Source organism: Oncorhynchus nerka, linkage group LG25 (assembly GCF_034236695.1).
Source record: "Oncorhynchus nerka isolate Pitt River linkage group LG25, Oner_Uvic_2.0, whole genome shotgun sequence".
Lineage (NCBI taxonomy): Eukaryota > Metazoa > Chordata > Actinopteri > Salmoniformes > Salmonidae > Oncorhynchus > Oncorhynchus nerka.
The window spans coordinates 22,298,130-22,318,562 of record NC_088420.1 but is presented as its reverse complement, the minus strand read 5'-3'; the positions used below and the strand labels follow the sequence as shown (position 1 = coordinate 22,318,562).

The 20,433-nt window shown below is 41.5% G+C and overlaps 2 protein-coding genes across 3 annotated transcripts; both read left to right on the top strand.

Annotated features, from left to right (window-relative positions):
• Positions 1 to 97: 97 nt before the first annotated feature.
• pole4 (polymerase (DNA-directed), epsilon 4, accessory subunit) lies at positions 98 to 13,336 on the top strand. Its single transcript, XM_029633909.2, has 4 exons — positions 98 to 436; positions 8,934 to 9,018; positions 9,647 to 9,688; positions 13,034 to 13,336. Exons 1-4 carry the CDS (start codon positions 185 to 187, stop codon positions 13,048 to 13,050), a joined length of 396 nt encoding a protein of 131 aa, XP_029489769.1. The 5' UTR covers positions 98 to 184; the 3' UTR covers positions 13,051 to 13,336.
• Positions 13,337 to 13,434: 98 nt separating this feature from the next.
• ccl44 (chemokine (C-C motif) ligand 44) lies at positions 13,435 to 19,881 on the top strand. Of its 2 annotated transcripts, XM_029633440.2 has the most exons (5): positions 16,486 to 17,738; positions 18,448 to 18,577; positions 18,888 to 19,035; positions 19,279 to 19,357; positions 19,505 to 19,881. In XM_029633440.2, the coding sequence occupies exons 1-4, from the start codon at positions 17,675 to 17,677 to the stop codon at positions 19,315 to 19,317; spliced, it is 381 nt and encodes a 126-aa protein (XP_029489300.1). In that variant the 5' UTR covers positions 16,486 to 17,674; the 3' UTR covers positions 19,318 to 19,357; positions 19,505 to 19,881. The 2 variants fall into 2 exon arrangements, with proteins under 2 accessions (XP_029489301.1, XP_029489300.1); XM_029633441.2 differs by lacking the exon at positions 19,279 to 19,357 and having other exon boundaries at positions 13,435 to 17,738.
• The last annotated feature ends 552 nt before the right edge of the window (positions 19,882 to 20,433 follow it).

Here is a 20,433-nt window from a genome sequence, read left to right as displayed (position 1 = left end):
TTGGCTTCCGTTCGAGGCAATCGTCGCCTCATGAAGTCGGCCATTTCTCCAATCACACACAAGGAATAGTTGGCGGGAGTGAAAGGGGAGGGACATTCGAATGTGTGATTCTCGAATTCGAACACGTTTTCTACGTTAGGAAAGTAGCACATGCTAGCTACGAACTGTATGTGGCTACAAGAGAATGGCGGAAAGTGTTGCAGTCTCTGTCGCCCCCTTGGGACCCACAGAATCGGACCCAGAGCGATGTGAAGGCGAGGAAGAGGTACGGGGGAACGAGGCTGGAGAGAACAACCAACAAACTGGGCCTGTTGCAGGAGCTCCCCAGAACCGTCTCGCGAAGTTACCGCTATCCCGCATCAAGGCATTGATGAAAGCCGACCCAGACGTGTCCCTCGCCAGTCAAGAGTCTGTGTTTATCATAGCTAAAGCCACAGTAAGTTAAAACTATTACGTGGAGTAGCTACCAGTATGATAGTTTGTTTTCATATTTGGTAGCCTACAGTCAACATGAACTAATGCCATGTAACGTCTACTGGCTAGCCAGCTGATTTATGGACCTTGTTGTTGTAGTTAGTTAATTGAGTACCACAGGATGTCATAATACCCATAAAACCTAGAGGTCAAACGGGGAAATGGTTCCTATCGTTTTCCCACCTTTCATTTTTCCCATAGGGGATTTTGGAAACACTTAAAATATGGGCTGTGTTTCGTGTAGGCTTACCCTGGCGCGACGTTTTCATAGCTGTGTAAATCTCTCCTAACAAATATATTTGCATGTATTTACCCTCCCAAAAATGAAATGCTAATTGGCTGCTAATGTGGCTATCATAAGGAACTACAACTGCAATGTTAATTTGGACAAGACTGCCAAATTGAGGTAAAACTAAGATTCTCTGGATTAACTATAATCTTAGCTAGATGTAGGAATAGATATGCAACATTTCTTTAAATGGACAATTCTGTGAACTGTCTTCTGCACATTTTTTTTTTAATTGACACAATACCTGTTAGCAAAGGGATCAGTTAGCGATGACGTGGTGGAGCTTGCATGGATTTGTAGTTTTGCATGATGTCTATTTTGATGCTAATTAGCAGTTTTGAATCTGAGCGTAAATAGAGCCGAATATATTGATACGTCACCTTGTCCGAGAGAGATTTACATAGTTATCAAAATGTCACGCCAGGGTAAGCCTACATCAAATCAAATGTTATTGGTCACGTACATATACAGTGGGTTCAAAAAATTATTTAGTCAGCCACCAATTGTGCAAGTTCTCCTACTTAAAAAGATTAGAGAGCCCTGTAATTTTCATCATAGGTACACTTCAACTATGACAGACAAAATTAGGAAAAAAATTGGTGGAAAATAAGTATTTGGTCACCTACAAACAAGCAAGATTTCTGGCTCTCACAGACCTGTAACTTCTTCTTTAAGATGCTCCTCTGTCCTCCACTCGTTACCTGTATTAATGGCACCTGTTTGAACTTGTTATCAGTATAAAAAACACCTGTCCACAACCTCAAACAGTCACACTCCAAACTCCACTATGGCCAAGACCAAAGAGCTGTCAAAGGACACCAGAAACAAAATTATAGACCTGCAACAGGCTGGGAAGACTGAATCTGCAATAGGTAAGCAGCTTGGTTTGAAGAAATCAACTGTGGGAGCAATTATTAGGAAAGGAAAGACATACAAGACCACTGATAATCTCCCTCGATCTGGGGCTCCACGCAAGATCTCACCCCGTGGGGTCAAAATGATCACAAGAACGGTGAGCAAAAATCCCAGAACCACACGGGGGGACCTAGTGAATGACCTGCAGAGAGTTGGGACCAAAATAACAAAGCCTACCATCAGCAAGGGCATTGAAGATGAAATGTGACTGGGTCTTTCAGCATGACAATGATCCCAAACACACCGCCCGGGCAACGAAGGAGTGGCTTCGTAAGAAGCATTTCAAGGTCCTGGAGTGGCCTAGCCAGTCTCCAGATCTCAACCCCATAGAAAATCATTGGAAGGAGTTGAAAGTCCGTGTTGCCCAGCAACAGCCACAAAACATCACTGCTCTAGAGGAGATCTGCATGGAGGAATGGGCCAAAATACCAGCAACAGTGTGTGAAAACCTTGTGAAGACTTACAGAAAACGTTTGACCTCTGTCATTGCCAACAAAGGGTATATAACAAAGTATTGAGATAAACTGTTGTTATTGACCAAATACTTATTTTCCACCATCCTACAATGTGATTTTCAGGATATTTTCTCATTTTGTCTGTCATAGTTAAAGTGTACCTATAATGAAAATTACAGGCCTCACTTATCTTTTTAAGTGGGAGGACTTGCACAAATGGTGGCTGACTAAATACTTTTTTGCCCCACTGTATTTAGCAGTTATTGCGGGTGTAGCAAAATGATTCTTTGTACATTGCTCCAACAGTGTAGTAGTATCTAACAATTCACAACAATACACACACATTAAAGGAAAATAATGGAAATAAGAAATATTACTTACTGTGACATCAGGTGCTGCAGGTGTCCTGGACGGCAGGCAGTGTGCCCCTGGTGATATGTTGGGCAGACCGCACCACCATCTGGAGAGCCCAGCGTTTGCAGGCTGTGCTCAATGGTGCATCTGTGAAAGTTTGTGAGGGTCTTAGGGACCAAGCCAAATTTCTTCACTACACTGTCTGTGTGGGTGGACTATTTCATATTGTCATTGACGTATACGCCGAGGAACTTGAAGCTTTTCACCTTCTTTACTGTGGTCTCGTGGATGGGAGCGTGCTCCCTCTGCGGTCTCCTGAATCCACCATCAGCTCCTTTGTTTTATTGAGGGAGAGGTAATTTTTCTGGCACCACTCCACCAGGGCCTTCACCTCTCCCTGTAGGCTGTCTCGTCGTTGTTGGTAATCAGGCCTACTACTGTTGTCATCTGCAAACTTCATGATTGAATTGGAGGTGTGCATGGCCACATAGTCATGGGTGAACAGGGAGTACAGGAGGGGGCTGAGCATGCACCCTTGTGGGGCCCCTGTGTTGAGGATCAGCGTAGTAGAGGTGTTGTTTCCTACCTTCACCACCTGGGGGCGGCTCGTCTGGAAGTCCAGGACCCAGTTGCACAGGGCGGTGTTCAGACCCAGGGTTCCGAGCTTAATGATGAGCTTTGAAGGTACTATGGTGTTGAAGGCTGAGCTGTAGTCAATGACATTATTCTTACATAGACATTCCTCTTAGGGCAGTGTTCGGTGTGATGTCTATTGCGTATTCTGGATCTATTGGGACGGTATGTAAATTCAAGTGGGTGGAGGTGATATTATACTTAACTAGCCTCTCAAAGCACTTCATGATTACAGAAGTGAGTGCTATGTGGCGATAGTAATTTAGTTCATTTTTTTTATTTAACTAGGCAAGTCAGTTAAGAACAAATTCTTATTTACAATGACGGTCTACCAAAAGGCCTCCTACGGGGGCTGGGATTAAAAATAAAAGATAAATATAGGACAAAACACACATGACAACACTACATAAAGAGAGACCTAAGACGACAACATAGCAAGGCAGCAACACATGACAACACAGCATGGTAGCAACACAACATGGTAGCAGCACAAAACATGGTACAAACATTATTGGGCACAGACAACAGCACAAAGGGCAAGAAGGGAGAGACAACAATACATCACGCAAAGCCGCCACAACTTTCAGTAAGAGTGTCCATGATTGAGTCTTTGAATGAAGAGATTGAGACAAAACTGTCCAGTTTGAGTGTTTGTTGCAGGTTGTTCCAGTCACTAGCTGCAGCGAACTGAAAAGGGGAGCGACCCAGGGATGTGTGTGCTTTGGGGACCTTTAACAGAATGTGACTGGCAGAACGGGTCAAGTATGTGGAGGATGAGGGCTGCAGTAGATATCTCAGATAGGGGGGAGTGAGGCCTAAGACGGTTTTATAAACAAGCATCAACCAGTGGGCCTTGTGACGGGTATACAGAGATGACCAGTTTACAGAGGAGTATAGAGTGCAGTGATGTGTCCTATAAGGAGCATTGGTGGCAAATCTGATGGCCGAATGGTAAAGAACATTTAGCCGCTCAAGAACACCCTTCTATTTACCTTTGCTTTCTCGGGTACAGGAACAATAGTGGACATCTTGAAGCAAGTGGGGACAGCAGACTGGGATAGGGAGAGATTGAATATGTCTGTTAGAGGTCGACCGATTAATCGGAATGGCTATATTTTTGGACACGGATTTGGCCTATTTTTTATTTTTAATGTATTTTTAACACCTTTTATTTATTCTTTATTTAACTAGGCAAGTCGGTTAAGAACACATTCTTATTTTCAATGATGGCCTAGTAACGGTGGGTTAACTGCCTCGTTCAGGGGCAGAACGACAGATTTTTACTTTGTCAGCTCGGGGGATTCAATCTTGCAACCTTACAGTTAACTAGTCCAACGCTCTAACCACCTGCCTCTCATTGCACTCCACGAGGAGACTGCCTGTTACCCGAATGCAGTAAGCCAAGGTAAGTTGCTAGCTAGCATTAAACTTGTCTTATAAAAAACAATCAATCAATCATAATCACTAGTTAACCTCTTCAGTCGACCCTCTACTTTTTTGAACATTCTGTTAAAAATCGCGCAACATTTCAGCGCCCTGCTACTCATGCCAGGAATATAGTATATGCATTTGCTTAGTCTGTGTGGATAGAAAACACTCAAGACGTTTAAAAAACTGGTTAAATCACTGCTGTGGCTTTACCAGAACGGCATTTACATCGAAAAGCACAGGAAAAACTGATCACTGAAAATGGGGAAAATATATCCATGCGCTACTTGAACCCATTGATAAACGTGAACCACAATTAATTGACTGAGGTTGCAGTACCTACAGCTTCCACAGGGTGTCTAGAGTCTTGTCATTTCCCTTCGAGTTTTTTCTTGGTCAAACACATACAGGACACCGTATCTAATCCGGTCTAGGACCGGATATTTTCGTTGAGTTTCTAGCCGGACATTTTTCCAGACGGACAGCTAATATTCTTTACATCGCCTCCTGATTAATTTTATCGCTTATTAACGTTTACTAATACCTAAAGTTGCATTACAAACGTATTTCGAAGTGTTTTGTGAAAGTTTATCGTCGACTTTTTGAATTTTAAAAATGACGTTACGTTTTGAAACGATGTTTTTTTCGTTTATCACACAGTCTACATATAACGATATCTAGGCTTTATATGGACCGATTTAATCGAAATAAAGACCCAAATAGTGTTTATGGGACATCTAGGAGTGCCAACAAAGAAGATGGTGAAAGGTAATGAATGTTTTCTATTTTATTGTGCGGTTTGTGTAACGCCGAAATGCTAATTATTTTGTTTACGTCCCCTGTGGGTCTTTTGGGGTGTTGCATGCTATCAGATAATAGCTTCTCATGCTTTCGCCGAAAAGCATTTTAAAAATCTGACTTGTTGCCTGGATTCACAACGAGTGTAGCTTTAATTCGATACCCTGCATGTGTATTTTAATGAACTTTTGAGTTTTAACTAATACTATTAGCATTTAGCGTAGCGCATTTGCATTTCCAGAGCTCTAGTTGGGACGCAAGCGTCCCGGGTAGAAGCAACAGGTTAACTACAAGTGGTTGATGATATTACTAGTTTATCTAGCGTGTCCTGCGTTGCATATAATCGATGCGGTGCATATCGTTGCTCAAATGTGGACCTAACCATAAACATCAATGCCTTTTCTTAAAATCAATACACAGAAGTAAATATTTTTAAACCTGCATATTTAGCTAAAAGAAATCCAGGTTAGCAGGCAATATTAACCCGGTGAAATTGTCACTTCTCTTGTGTTTATTGCACTCGGAGGCAGTGTATATGCAACAGTTTGGGCCGCCTAATTTGCCAGAATTTTACGTAATTATGACATAACATTGAAGGTTGTGCAATGTAACAGGAATATTTAGACTTATGGATGCCACCCGATAGATAAAATATGGAACGGTTCGATATTTCACTGAAAGATTAAACGTCTTGTTTTCGAGATGATAGTTTCCGGATTCGACCATATTAATGACCTAAGGCTCGAATTTCTGTGTGTTATCATGTTATAACTAAGTCTATGATTTGATAGAGCAGTCTGAATGAGCGGTGGTAGGCAGCAGCAGGCTCGTAAGCATTCATTCAAACAGCACTTTCGTGCGTTTGCCAGCAGCTGTTTATGGCTTCAAGCCTATCAACTCCCGAGATTAGGCTGGTGTAACTGATGTGAAATGACTAGCTAGTTAGCGGGGTGTGCGCTAATGGCGTTTGAAACGTCACTCGTTCTGAGACTTGGAGTGGTTGTTCCCCTTGCTCTGCATGGGTAACGCTGCTTTGAGGGTGTTGTCGTTGTGTTCCTGGTTAGAGCCCAGGTAGGAGCGAGGAGAGGGACGGAAGCTATACTGTTACACTGGCAATACTAAAGTGCCTATAAGAACATCCAATAGTCAAAGGTTAATGATATACAAATGGTATAGAGAGAAATAGTCCTATAATAACTACAACCTAAAACTTCTTTACCTGGGAATATTGAAGACTCATGTTAAAAGGAACCACCAGCTTTCATATGTTCTCATGATCTGAGCAAGAAACTTACTTAAATGTTAGCTTTCTTACATGGCACATATTGCACTTTTACTTTCTTCTCCAACACTTTGTTTTTGCATTATTTAAACCAAATTGAACATGTTTCATTATTTATTTGAGGATAAATTGATTTTATTAATATATTAAATTAAGTTAAAATAAGTGTTAATTCAGTATTGTTGTAATTGGCAGTATTACAAAAAAAAAAAAAAATCGGCATCGGCTTTTTTTGGTCATGCAATAATCGGTATCGGAGTTGAAAAATCACAATCGGTCGACCTCTGTCTGTAAACGCTCTAGCCAGCTGGTCATGAAACACAGCCCTTATTTGAAGTGTTTCTAAAATCCCCTATGGGAAAAATGGTGGACTGCATGGTTTTATTGGTATTATGAAAAGGGGACAGCTAGTTAGTTGTACAACTGATTGCTTTCAACTGAAATGTGTCTTCTGCATTAACCCAACCCCTCCACTGTGGGGCTCTATAGCCGACAGTAATTCCGGGCTAGTCTTTGGGTGCTTGAAGTCAGTCCTTCTTTGGGATTTGGATGGTGGATCGCATTCAACTTTTAGGTGCATACACCGCCACCTATTGTACTGGAGTGTGAGGCCAGTCACGACCTACCTACATTAAATTCTCTTCATTTGTCCTGTTCCTCTAAGAATGTGAAATATAGCCCTAGACAACACCACCTTTACTCATTAAATATACACTATCCAATTCCACTACTTTGACCCCATCTGCTCCTGCACCATGCTAAGGTCCTGGGAGGATGGAACACCACCTCTCAACAAACCTTGTAACTAGTTTGATGTCAAATCTCTTATACCCAAATACATGTCTCCAGCTGCCACCACAACATCTATTTTCTGTGATTTACATTCAATAACTGCGGTACAGTTGATAACTATTGCTATGAACGCTAAGAAGCCAACCTTACTAATGCATAAATTACTTGTTGGCCTATCACTATGTGCTGGCACAAATCAACTACTCCCTGGAATCCTCCCAGGATTCCTCACCCTTTTCCCATCCTTGTCTACTTCAAATCAAATTTTATAACAGATATTCACCTTAGTGTGAAATGCATGTTTGGGCCTTCCTCTGACACTGCCTAGTATATACAGTGGGGCAAAAAAGTATTTAGTCAGCCACCAATTGTGCATCCGTGTCATCTGACCACTTCCGTATTGAGCGAGACACTGGTACTCCCTGCTTTAGTTTTTTGCTCCTAAGCAGGAATCGGGAGGATAGAATTATGGTCAGATTTGCCAAATGGAGGGCGAGGGAGAGCTTTGTATGCATCTCTGTGTGTGTGGAGTAAAGGTGGTCTAGAATCTTTTTTCCCTTCTCCCCTCTGGTTGCACATGTGACATGCTGATGGAGCATTTTCTTGTTTGCTTATGGCCTTATACAGCTTGAGTGCAGTCTTAGTGCCAGCATCGGTTTGAGGTGGTAAATAGACAGCTATGCTATTAATATAGATGAAAACTCTCGGTAGTTTTCATCTCTCGGTAGAAGTGTGGTCTACAGCTTATCATGAGATACTCTACCTCAGGCGAGCAATACCTTGAGACTTCCTTAATACTAGACGTTGTTCACACCCCCCAATTCTCCCAAGGCACCCGATCTCCACCCCCTGTATTTCTGTAACTGCATTATTTCCTCCAACATGGCCCAATTCACATTTCCAATTGCCCATCTTGACATACCAAGCTAGAACAGGCCCTACGTCTCAACCAATAGCCAAGCAATTATTCAGCAACTTCCAGAGAGGGTCAGGCTCCTTGAGCTTTGCGGTTGCTACTGGTTTGGGTGTCCTCGACAGGACGCTGTCTCTGTAAACAAGTGATCACACATTGTTCTGGGTTCCACTGCACAAGAGGGGGTTCGTGGAGTTTTATGAACATCAAGGCAGACGCACAGTGACTTGACTTTTTTTCAGAGTTCTAATTGGCCAAAGTGGTCAAGCCTCCTACAGGTCTCCGCAGTGCACACACACAGCCTATAGTTAATCATTCTAGCCACTGCCAGAGATAAGACAGGGAAGAAACCACCATTTACCTCTAGGCTGCTATACATATTTATTTGGTTTGTCATCCTATCATTTTTCATGGAATTTTAGTGGTAATTCAATATAATTTGATTTAGAAATCATTAGAATGAATTTTCCAGAAGTAGTTTTACCAGCTCCATGTATTCTAAAATTGAAAAGTGAGGGAGCGCCGCTCCTTTGCGCTCCGGCAGCACTACATCCCTGGATGTTACTCACTGTATACTAAACTTCAGTTCATGTCTTCCAGGAACTCTTTGTTGAGATGATTGCCAAAGATGCCCTGGTGTATGCCCAGCAAGGAAAGAGGAAAACTTTGCAGAGGAAAGATTTAGGTTCGTAATGTCAAGTGGACATGTTGTAGACCAAACATTGATCCTATATACCATATGCTTAGTGTAATGGTCACCAACCCCTGGTTCTGGAGAGCCACAGGGTTTGCAGACCCTGTTCCATCCCAGTACTAAACACGTATTAGGCCTATACCTGCTTCAACTGGTCGAGGTCTTAGTGTTGAGGTAGAACAAAAGCCTGCACACCAACTCCCACCAACAATAAACACTTTTATTGTAGGACACACACCTCATCTCATTGAGGGCTTGATGATTCATTGACAAGAGGAATCAGGTGTTTATCTGGGGCTACAGCAAAAGTGTGTACAGAAAAACTGTATTTGAGTTGGTGTGCAGGCTTTTGTTCTTCCTCACCACTAAGACCGTGGTAAGTTAAATCAGGTATAGGCCTAACTCTACAGGACCAGGAATGGTGGCCACTTAGGCTAGACCAGAGGTAGGCAACCCTAGTTTTTGATTTAACTGACCTAGAAGACCAGGTGTGTTGAATTTAGGCAGTCGCCAAACTGATCAAAGTACCAGCGGCACTCCAGGAACAGGGTTGCCTACCCCTGGGCTAGCCTTTGACTAGTTGTTCCTAACTATTGTTTTTGTTTTTTTCCACTAACAGACAATGCAATCGAGGCCATAGATGAGTTTGCTTTTCTGGAAGGTAAGTTCTCTTCCATTCTCTTCCAAGGATGCTTCTTTACTAAACCTCTACCATGTTTTTTCCTCATAAAATTGATAATAGATTTTTTGTAATCGGATGATCCTGCTGTGATGCATTTGCCTGATTCATTGGCTGTACTGAATCAGTAATAAATCAAATAAAAGTGTATGGGTCACGTACACATATTTGCAGGTGTTGTAGCAGGTGCAGCAAAATACTTATGCTACTAGCTCCAAAGGTGCAGTAGAATATCTTGCAAATACAATACAAATAATAAAATATTTGGAATACCTTAATATTGAGTTGCACCCCCTTTTGCCCTCAGAACAAACTCAATTCGTCAGGGCATGGACTCTACAAGGTGTCGAAAGCATTCCACAGGGATCCTGGCCCATGTTGACGCCAATGCTTCCCACAGTTGTCAAGTTGGCTGGATGTCATTGGGTGGTGAAGCATTCTTGATACACACGGGAAGCTGTTGAGTGTGAAAAACCCAGCAGCGTTGCAGTTCTTGAAGCACTCAAACCAGTGTGCCTGGCACCTAATACCGTACCCTGTTCAAAGGCACCTAAATCTTTTGTCTTGTCCATTCACCCTCCGAATGGCACACATACACAATCAATGTCTTAAGGCTAAATCATCATCTTCATCTACAATAAGGGATCATAGGTTTCACCTGGTCAGTCTTTGTCATGGAAAGAGCATGTGTTCCCAATGTTTTGTACACGGTGTGATAGACACACACACAGACCGTATCTATCACACTGTGTACAAAACATTAGGAATGCCTTCCTGAAATTGTGTTACATTATGGGGTATTGTGTGTAGATGGTTGAGAAAAGAACAATGAAATTAAATAGTTCTTGCATAGTTTGGCGCGGTGCTTTGGGTCATTGTCCTGCTGCAAAATCTGGATCCCTACAAATCAGCTGGGCTAGACAATCTGGACCCTCTCTTTCTAAAATGATCTGCCGAAATGGTTGCAACCCCTGTTCAACCTATTTCGTATCATCCAAGATCCCCCAAAATTGGAAAGCTGCCGCGGTCATCCCCCTCTTTAAAGGGGGAGACACTCTAGACCCACACTGTTATAGACATATCCATCTTCCCTGCCTTTCTAAAATCTTTGAAAGCCAAGTTAACAAACAGATCACCAACCATTTCGAATCCCACCGTACCTTCTCCGCTATGCAATCTGGTTTCCGAGCTGGTCATGGTCAAGGTCCTAAACGATATCATAACCGCCATCGATAAAAGGCAGTACTGTGCAGACGCTTTCATTGACCTGGCCAAGGCTTTTGACTCTGTCAATCACTGCATTCTTATCGGCAGACTCAACAGCCTTGGTTTCTCAAATGACTGCCTCACCTGGTTCACCAACTACTTCTCAGAGTTCAGTGTGTCAAATCAGAGGGCCTGTTGTCCGGACCTCTGGCAGTCTCTATGGGGGTGCTACAGGGTTCAATTCTCGGGCTGACTCTTTTCTCTGTATATATCAATGATGTTGCTCTTGCTGCTGGTGATTTTCTGATCCACCTCTACGCAGACAACACCATTCTGTATACATCTGGCACTTTGGACACTGTTAACAAACCTCCAAACGAGCTTCAATGCCATACAACACTCCTGTGGCCTCCAACTGCTTTTAAATGCTAGTAAAACTAAATGCATGCTCTTCAACCGATTGCTGTGTATTTCACTGGTCATCCCCAAAGCCAATACCCCCTTTGGCCGCCTTTCCTTTCCGTTCTCTGCTGCCAATGACTGGAACGAATTGCAAAAATCACTGAAGCTAGAGACATATCTCCCTCACTAACTTTAAGCATCAGCTGTCAGAGCAGCTTACAGGTGTGATATTTACAGTAAATCTGTAAATAGCCCACCCAACTACCTCATATATACCCCATATTGTTATTTATCTTTTTGCTCTTTTGCACTCCAGTATCTCTACTTGCACATCATCATCTGCACATCTAACACTCCGGTGTTAATGCTAAATTGTAGTTATATCGCCTCAATGGCCTATTTATTGCCTTACCTCCCTAATCTTCTAAATTTGTTTACACTGTACATAGATTTCTATATTGTGTTATTGACTGTGTGTTTAACTCTGTGTTGTTGTCGCTTTGCTTTATCTTGGCCAGGTCGCAGTTGTAAATGAGAACTTGATCTCAACTGGCCCACTGGGTTAAATAAAGGTGAAAGAAAAAAATAATAATAATAAAGTAGGGGGAAATTGGCTCCAATTAAGCGCCGTCCACAGTGTGGCATGGCGTTGCAAAATGTAGTTATAGCCTTCCTTCTTCAGGATCCCATTTACCCTGTACAAATTTCCCACTTTACCACCACCAAAGCACCCCCAGACCATCACATTGCCTCCACCATACTTGACAGATGGTGTCAAGCACTCCTCCAGCATCTTTTCATTTTTTCTGCATCTCACGAATGTCTGTGTTCTTTTGCCCATCTTAATCTTTTCTGTTTATTGGCCAGTCTGAGATATGGCTTTTTCTTTGCAACTCTGCCTAGAAGGCCAACATCCCGGAGTCGCATCTTCACTGTTGACGTTGAGACTGGTGTTGTGTGGGTACTATTTAATGAAGCTGCCAGTTGAGGACTTGTGAGGCATCTGTTTCTCAAACTAGACACACTAATGTACTTGTCCTCTTGCTCAGTTGTTCACCGGGGCCTCCCACTTCTCTTTTTTTTATTCTGGTTACAGCCAGTTTGTGCTGTTCTGTGAAGGGAGTAGTACAGAGCATTGTACGAGATCTTCAGTTTCTTGGTAATTTCTCGCATGGAATAGCCTTCATTTCTCAGAACAAGAATAGACTGACGAGTTTCAGAAGGAAGTTCTTTGTTTCTGGCCATTTTGAGCCTGTAATCGAACCCACAAATGCTGATGCTCCAGATACTCAACTAGTCGGAAGAAGGCCAGTTTCATTGCATCTTTAATCAGGACAACAGTTTTCAGCTGTGCTAACATAATTGCAAAAGGGTTTTCTGATGATCAATTAGCATTTTAAAATGATAAACTTGGATTAGCTAACACAACTTGCCATTTGAACACAGTAGTGATGGTTGCTGATAATGGAACTCCGTACGCCTATGTAGATATTCTATTAAAAATCAGCCGTTTCCAGCTACAATAGTCATTTACAACATGAACAATGTCTACACTGTTTCTGATCAATTTGATGTTATTTTAATGGTAAAAAAAATGTTTTTCTTTCAACAACAAGGACATTTCTAAGTGACCCCAAACTTTTGAACGGTAGTATATATTAATAATAGATTTGTATAGTATGGTTGACAATATTTTGTTTTTCTATGTTCTCTTTAAAGGTACTCTAGATGCCTAGACACTCTCAGAAGAAAGAAAGCAGTTCAAAGATCAGAGGCATTTGGAAACCAGACTGACCTGTCTTGCTTTTGAAGTGACATCACTGAATTGGTAATTACATATTTGAGAAGGTTTTGGTACTGGTTGCAAGGAGTTCCCTTCCTGAACATGTACAGTATATACTGACATCATTGATGATCCTCCTTCAATTAGTCTTGTATGCAAGGAATCTGACTTTTTTTGTTGTTCTAAGTAATGTGAGGTGTGTTTGAAATAAATCATACAAATGTTTGTAAATCAAAAAATTGTCGTTTTAATCAAGAAAGCTTTATTGGGAAGTGTAATTTATTTTCAAAAGAAATGCATCCATCTTCATTTAGTGTTCCGTAGTGTCCAGCTGTTTAGGCAACAACTACACTGTGCCAGTTTCCAATGTGAGGAAAATATAGACTTAACATTTTAATAAAATGGAAAGTACGATACATCAAATTCTATCCAGCCAAAATCATTTAAAACCTCTAGCAGACACAATGCTTTACAGGGGGTCTAGCAAATGACCAGGTCTATTTTGCGGACTAAGGGGTAAGACGGTGGGCATTTCCTTTCCTAATATCTATTACTCTGTCTGCAGGTTCCAAGCTTAGAGACTATATTTACGTATCATACCATTATATCCTGTTTGTTTTGCTGTTTCTATAAACTATCGGGCCAGAGAGAGGGACTTGAGCTGCAGGACAGGTCCATAATCAAAAAAGCATAATATGAGCTTTTCTGAAGATTACGATGGCTCACGCCAGGACAGACGCACATGCTGGGGAAAGTAGCTGTGCTGGTGGTCTGGAGCTATGGCAAATGAAATGTATCTGGAGGAAATCAAGGCTGGACAAAAAAATACACAACATCTTAGGTGCTCCTTGTGCATTCCTGAATAGGTTCTGCTTTAGTGTATCAACAGAATAGTGGGTTGAGTGCAGTTTAGCCCACCTGCCATGAATTATATTGCTGCAGAACAATATATTTCATTCCCAAATGATTTCTAATGAACAATTACACACTTCATTAAACATTGGTTACTTTTCAGTATTTCTGAGAACTTTCAGTCATTTAATGTCATTGTAATTTATTTCCTAGCACCAGTAAAATTGGGAGGATTATTTATTACAAGGTCCCCTACCTTCTTGATTTGACATGTTTTTATTTTTGCCGTTTTTGATGGACACATCCGTTTTGGAAAAGTGTTCTGTTTCCCCACATGAGCACTGTCAAGACCATTGAGTGTTGCAATGATTTTAAATAATTGATTTCTATGTTTAACCAAACACGTTCAGGTTTAGTGTTACAGTATATAAATACAATCCTGAGTGAACCATAGATGTTAGTTTGAGGACTGCCTCAAAGGGTTCCAGTCTACTCCCACCGGAAGAATGCCAGGCAGCATAGAACATCTAGTGCCCTGGCTATAATAAAATATCATCACATGTTGCATGGATGGACGTCATTTTATTTGCCACAATAAATAAAGAAATTCTCATATAAGTCTAGGTGGAACCATCTTACTTTATGTCAAGATAAGAACATTCAATCATTCATTATGTAACCATGAAGAAGTGTTTTACACCCATTTTAAATGACACATGAGCATATATAGAATGTGACTTGATTTATCTTTTCTAAAGTCTACTATTCCCTAAGTTAAAACATCCCCAACTTTTTGGGGATTTTTCACAAGATCAGAACATAAAGAGCTGTGAAACACCTTTTAAATGAAATTAGGGCATAAAGCTGATCAATCTTCAGAAAGTTGTAGAGAAGACCATGTCCTAAAATGGACTATAATCACCTATTTATTCACACAGTTCCAGACATTCCATACCAAATGTTATGTGCTTGATAAATTATGCATCTCAAAATTGGACGAAGATATGCCCCCTGAAACCTAACTTAACACTAGATCGAGTCCCCGAGCTGACAAGGTCAAATCTGTCGTTCTGCTCCTGAACAAGGCAGTTAACCCAATGTTCCTAGGCCGCCATTGTAAATAAGAATTTGTTCTTAACTGACTTGCCTAGTTAATAACACTCTTTTGGGTTAAACAGCCCTGGCCTGGACCACAGGTATAGTTATCCTTGCCCTACAACATCCCCAGGACATACTTATCCCTCCTCCGGCTCTCTACCTCCTCAGAGGAACACTGGTTTAGTCCATGACTTCATAGGTGGATTTACAGTCACTTGTGGTCTTCTGAATACTTTTACAATGATCTATTAATCGCCCCAAAGATATGCATACAATGTGTTTGGCTCAGGAGCAGACTGGAGTAATGGGGAAGGTATGTTTTTGCAGCTGAAAGATTCCAAACCTGATTTCTTAAGGGTTGAATTCTTGCCCCCTCCACACCCCTCAACAGACTGCATAGTTTCACTTCCAGGGCTCAGGTATGCACACAGTAGGGATTACACTGTGGCCTTGTCATCTTAATACCTACCTAAATCCCATCATTCAGCAGGGATTTAAAGCATCATTTGTCCTGTATTCATTGGCGGTGTGTTTTACCACGTTGACTATTCATTGAATTTGGAATTCTCTCCAGGTGTGTATTATTCCTTTGTACAACTACATAATTATATAGAACAATACATTTCCAGTAGCTACTGCTGTAAAATACAAAACAAGATATGAAGTGTCTTAACGTTACAGTAGTTAATAGCTTAACACTTCCTTGTATTCACTGGAAGCATTTATTCTAAGGTACATTAAACAGTAGGTATTCAGTCTCAAAATGAAAAGACTAATGTTATTTGGGTTTTCCAGTCCAAAAGGTTATTTGGGTTTTCTTGTCCAAAAGTTGTTTTTTCTCTCCAGTTTTTTGTTTGTTTTTCAGACAAGGGTTTTATTTCATTTGTTCAGTTTTAACTTTGTGTATATTTTATGTATAAAATATTTTTATAGCATTCCTTCCACTTCCTTTTTCAACCTCGTTTATTTAATTGAATACCAAAGGCATTAGAGAACGGGCTGTAATTCTGCAATAGTTTCATTGCTTTGTTAGAAGGGAGGTTTCTGACATCGTAGGGAGCATCAGCTGGGTTCTAATGACACCCAACCTGCCAAAGCAAACGGTCTCTTCCCAAAGCCACCACTCTGGGTCTCCAGGTCATTCAATCCTCAAACGCCAACCGGCGTTAACTTTGTATCCATTTCCTCTAACATAAGCCATTTTATATTTGACATTTTATTATTTAGTTATAGTTGTGAATTTGGGGGCTTGTCCCACTCTGGTCCTAAAGGCAATTAAGTAATGCACTTGCCAACTTTTGCTATTACACTTTGGATGCCCATTTCTGACACCAAATGTTGTAAATTCATGGGTTAGCCTTCTGGGACTTGCATTTGTCAGTCCAATACCTTTGCCATTAAACCAAGAGAGGTCCAAACCTCTTGACAAGGTTGTTAGGTGTTGTATTGAGAATGTTAGAATCGCTTCTATACAAAGTCTGTCACAGTTGAGACTATGAAATATCGAAGCTATAATGTACATTCGTCTGGCAGATCAGCTCCTGTTTTCAATATTTCTCATAATCTTGTGATCTGTCTAATGGTAGAGAGCTGGTTGCCATTTTATGTCATCGTCTGACTATTGACATCTGTTTTTAACATATTTAGTTTAAATGAAAATCATAACAGGAGCAGACACACCTAATACTTGTGTTTTCTCCTGGTAATCACACCCTGCTGCTGTTGGTTCAACTCACTCTTTAATAATGTGAAATGTTGATGCTTTGAACCTCAGATAAGCTAAAGCCTTCAAGCGTACGGTGGTGGTTGCTTTTGGAAACAGGCTGCATGTAACTTTCTTGTATTTTGAACCATGTCGGTATTACTGATGCCTTAGTCATTTGAATGGATAAAAAACACATGAATGTATTACAGGACACCAGTGGAGGCTGATGAGGGGAGGACGGCTCATAATAATGGCTGGAACGGCACAAATGGAATGGCAGATAACACATGGAAACCATGTGTTTGATATGATTCTGTTCTGTTCCAGCCACTACCACGAGCCCTCCTCCCCAATTAAGGAGCCACCAACCTCCTGTGCAGTACACTGTAACATTTGTCTTACACTACTTATATCACAGGCTGTTTGGTGTTCCCTGTATTGCACATGAGTTTGGTGGCACCTTAATTGGGGAGGAGGGGCTCGTGGTAATGACTGGAGCGGATTAGGTGGAATGGTATCAACACATCAAACACATGGTTTCCAGGTGTTTGATACCATTCCATTACTTCCGTTCCAGACATTATTATGAGCCATCCTCCCCTCAGCAGCCCCCACTGATGTATTGTGCTCTAGCAGTGGGTCACACCTACAACAAGGTAGATCACTTTTCATGACTGCATTAGAGAATGCCATGAATCTGAATTATTTTAAGAGCTTTGGAAAGCACCTTTTGAAGAGTGGGAAAGACAGAAATGAACACAGTGAGTGGGGCACTGGAGGATGAGGAGGGAGGGGGAGAGTGTGTGTGTTTGAGGGAGAGTGTGAGCAGGAGGGAGAGGGAAAAGGAGGGAGGGAGGAATATAAGAGACACGGCAATAGAGGGGAAGGTAATACAGCGGAGAACTTCCCTGTCAGGCTCACCATGTTTCTGCTGCAGACTGTGACTGTTATTTCTCTGACTGTCGTTCTCCTGGACGCAGTGGAAGGTAAGACACAATAACACCTACACTAGACCGTCAACAGTATGCACCCTGCTGGGAGCCAGTTTAGCAGGGAAGTGATGGCGAAGGAGATGAAGCTAGAGGAGAGAGGGAGGAGAGCCATGGATGTAAACAGAGGGCTAGAATGCAGGAAGACAATGATTTCACATCAAAACCTTGAATGTTAATAACAAGCTAACTGAATACCTCAGACTTTCATGGGAAAAAGTGATCGATGATGTCAATGATAATATATGACAAGGTTCAGAGCAGCTTTTATATGACATGCATATGGTAACTGTTATCTCGGCTAATGTTACTGTGTTTACTCACTCTGATTGGATGAAAAGGCTTGTCATGTAGTCACAGTGCCACTGGCATAACAGTACATTGTTGGGGAACATGGGATGATCTAGCTAATTCCTCTGGCATTCTTGTGTGTATAGGGGGTGTGCAATACTCCTGACAATATTACATATCCTGTCAACAAGAGCAACCATTACATATTAACCTTGCATAGTCCAACTATACTGTATAGAACAGTGCAATGAAATATCTTGCATTCCAACAAAAATATTTGCTATTTGAGCTCATATCTATCATAACAACCCTCCTTGTGAGCCAATAGCAATACGCTTTCATATACTGTCAGTGTGCTTTGACGAGTCTGACATAAGGGTATGTCTCTCTCCCCCTCACTTCCTCCCTCTCTTAGGTGATGGGGTACAGATGCAGAGAGACGTTCAGTGCTGTATGCAGTACTCCCAGGGGAATGTGCGCACCAAAGACGTGCTGAGGTTTGAAGTGCAGACGGAGGGGCCAGACTGCAGCATACAAGCCATCATGCAAGTATTCCAACTATCTCCAAGCAACCTGCAGACATAGAAAATATTTCTCTCAGAGATGTGAGGCATTGTCATCTATCCAGGTCATGTTGTTATGGCTCAGATTCTACTATAATTGCCAGGGATGTGAGGAAGGAAATATGTGAGAATAACAAGACCTATAAAGAAAAGATGCCTCGCTAGCCAACTTTGTTGAAGCTTTGGTTCAGAGAAGGCTTTCTTGAAACCATGCTCCATATCTATAGTGTGTTCTGTATGTTTCATTTGAAAAGTTGGCTTGGTGAATGTTCTTTATCTGTTGTGGCTGCAGACTGTACACCAAGAAGGCGGTGAAGTGTGCTGACCCCAGAGATAGAAGGGTCAAGAGGTTACTGAGGAAGCTGCTCCAGAGACAGAGGACCAAAGCACATAGGACCATGTGGCTCCACCCTCATGGCAACCTGCCAGTCATGTCAGAGGTGGGAAATATGCACCTTGTTTATACACATAGGGCTCAATTTAATCTAACGCACATTGCAGTTACGTATACTACTTTAAAATACTACATAAACATTCCTATGGTGGGAGAGATTCAATCCAGCCTGTACATCCAAATGGCTTTATTAGAGAGAGGGGTAATGTTAGCATTCTTGAAAATTGTCCTGTAGTTCTCCCTGATTATGTCACCATAGACAATGATTTTCCACACTTTTCTCTCTCAGGATAAGAAGGATGGGTGGGATGCCCTCCATGTGGAATGAGTGTGAGGTTGCTACCACAGAAGGAAAATTATTGTCATAGGTGACAGCTGTTTATCATTTTACTCCAGCAATATTGTACTGTATTTTCTCCGCATAAACTTAGTGTCTGACATTTATGCTGCACTTAAATTGCGCTTTGGGGACAATAAAGATGTATTGAACTGAACTGTCTCTCTTGTCATTGCAGGCCAAGTAAACTTCCAGCGGCTTCTCATCCTAACTCGGCCAAGCTTGCTGACTCTCCAGTCGTCTCGTGTCACTATCTATCTGGCTGGGAGTGTGTAGTGGCTGAGCTGTCATCGCCATACATTGCGGAGTCCCTGAGAGGTTTTGATATATAGCTAAATGTCTTTTACACACTGTCGCTAACTATGCCAAAGTATTTGCCAAGTATTTCTGATTACTCTTTATTCCGAGAAACTGGTCTTCACCATCTATGTATGGCTGTTCAACTTCATAGACGGCTTGTTCTCGCCTGAAACACAATGTCATTTAGAAAATGCACTGTATGTTTAAACACATCTTCAGTGGATCTTTTATAAATAAATTAACCTGGAAGAGTTAGATTTTCCTCCTCGTTGTGTCTTATTGCCGCATAGGCTCTTTCTTCAAAAATCTATATTATAGGTCAGTGGGTTCTTTACTTTTTTTAAGGTACATTTTTGTAATTGTTTTGCTTTATTGAAGAGATAGTAAAGACTATACCAAACATTAGGAACACCTAAATATTCATATTGTTTTGTATACATTGGTTAAAGTAGGTTACCCTATGATTTCTCTTATAGGTACAGTTCTCAAAGGTACTGGTATAAAACAAGCAGAATAACTGCTGTATTAATAGTTTGGAACAAAACTGAGTTGCCCAGAGAGGCCGTGTTGGTTCCCCTCTGGCTGAAACCACACGCTGCTTCTGTTTACTATGTCTGGGTGGATGCACTCAGTTTGATGTTGAGGTGCCAAGCATCTTCACCCCCAGATAAAAGGTGATTAATGCTTCCCATAGCATTGAGCTTCTGACTCAACACTGTTTGAGATGCCCAAAGCTGCTCTGGCACTCCATTTGACAGTTTATTAATTTCAACAAAGAAAGTTTGACACCATATCACTACCTAGAGG